Genomic DNA, 1702 nt, shown 5'->3' with positions numbered 1-1702 from the left:
TCCATTCAAGTGCTTCTGGATCATGCTTTAAAATCAAAGTGCCATTTTAAGTCTGAACATACTTTCGTTGATTTTTCAGAAGTCCTTTTTGTCAGGGTAGTTATATTTTATCGTGTTTAACGATGGCATTTATTTGAAAATTGTACTGATTCAGCAGTGATGAGGACAACAATCAAAAAAAGAAGAAAAATACCAAAGCAACTGCCCTGAAGTAAGCAAAACTAATCAAAAACTTTAACGCTTGCAATGCTACTGAGTTAATAAATGTCATAATGTAAAGACAAAAGTGGTGAATTCCAGGTGAGATGCATTGATATTAAAGAACTTAATAAATTTAATATGTATTTTTTTAAGTTACATAATCAATTCAACCATTCAATATACAATTCAGAAAAATAAGTATGTAAAAAAACATTTTCCTTAAATAAAAATAAAAACAAAACAAAAAATATATAAAGATAAATTACATTTCTGCTCCACTCTCTACTTCCTCCCCAAATGTCTTATTTTCATAACTATTCACAATAATACAAGTTTTTCTTGGGGAGAAACTACATGCAAACATATCTTTTTATATAAATATCGTCAACTTCTAATGTACATTCAGGCATGGGAGTATTGCTTTGAAAATGGCGAACCCGTCCTTTATTGCTATCAGTGGCACCTGTGATTTCCCATCAGTAACAGTGTGGAACAAGGCACAGGGGTAACTTATCACATAATGATTCCTTAAAGCTATGGAAGTGTCTCACATGAATGCTATGCACTGATTGGTAATTGAATCAGTCACACCTGTGTTTGATGAGTCCAAATGTGTCTTTCTGTTAATTTTGAGCACTTAGCCCTGAATACATCCCACTTAATTACATGCGAACTACAGAAATGATGTGTAAACTAAAACATATGCATGAGCTTGATTACAGAGCAAACAACCAATAAACAATGTAAAATGGTTCGGCCCACTTAAGTAGATACTCTAAAGATTTGTGCAGCCCTAAAGGTGTTAAATGACGAAGTGGTTTTCTACGAATAAACTTGCATCACGACAGGGCTCAGACTAATGGGAGGAGTAAATCAGGGCGGAGAGCCTGAAAAACAGGTTCCGCCGACCCACCAATCATTTAGCTTTGCTCTGCATCCGAAGCAGCAGCAACAGGTCTCTGCGCTCTGAGCCAACATCCATAGCATTTCCCTTCTCTGGTAGGAATCATTTTAGTTGTTTTTATTTGAGCGGTGAGTCCGAGAATCAGAGTCCGGGTTTTGGTGATGGATGTAGCTGACAGAAGTGCCCCGGTGAGCCGGCTGGAGAGAAGCGGCCACACGGCGTTCATAGAGAGCGACACGCTGTATGTCTGGGGAGGTTACCAGGTAAGAACCGTCGGTGTGTCGTACCTGTGCAGGTAAATCTGCATTTCAAAGTTTTCATTAGCTGTGTCACATCCGGGGACTTTGTGTTCTTCAGTCATTCTAATTGGTAATTTTTCTTTTTTCCTTCTTTAAATAATAGTATGGTGAAAATAACAATGTAGGCTACCACTTTTCAATATTAGCCCACTTTAAGTGAGTTGCCAGTTTAACATCTTACTAAAAAGTAATGCAATCTACAACAGTCCGGAAATCAACCCTGCGTTAATATAGTTCCGTTTTTTGTTGACATTGTTTTGGAGGATGTTGTCGCCTAGAGGGGGAGTTATCATTTTTT

General features: G+C 37.4%; 1 protein-coding gene across 1 annotated transcript in view; it reads left to right on the top strand.

Annotated features, from left to right (window-relative positions):
• The first annotated feature begins 1039 nt into the window (after positions 1 to 1039).
• Positions 1040 to 1702, top strand: part of LOC116670961 (kelch domain-containing protein 1-like) — an 8504-nt gene continuing 7841 nt past the window's right edge. Inside the window, 1 exon segment of the mRNA XM_032501753.1 lies at positions 1040 to 1368. Coding sequence (XP_032357644.1) covers positions 1267 to 1368 — 102 coding nt within the window. The 5' untranslated portion in view covers positions 1040 to 1266.

The sequence above is a fragment of the Etheostoma spectabile genome, chromosome 21 (genome assembly GCF_008692095.1).
Source record: "Etheostoma spectabile isolate EspeVRDwgs_2016 chromosome 21, UIUC_Espe_1.0, whole genome shotgun sequence".
Lineage (NCBI taxonomy): Eukaryota > Metazoa > Chordata > Actinopteri > Perciformes > Percidae > Etheostoma > Etheostoma spectabile.
This window is presented reverse-complemented; position numbering and strand designations above follow the sequence as displayed.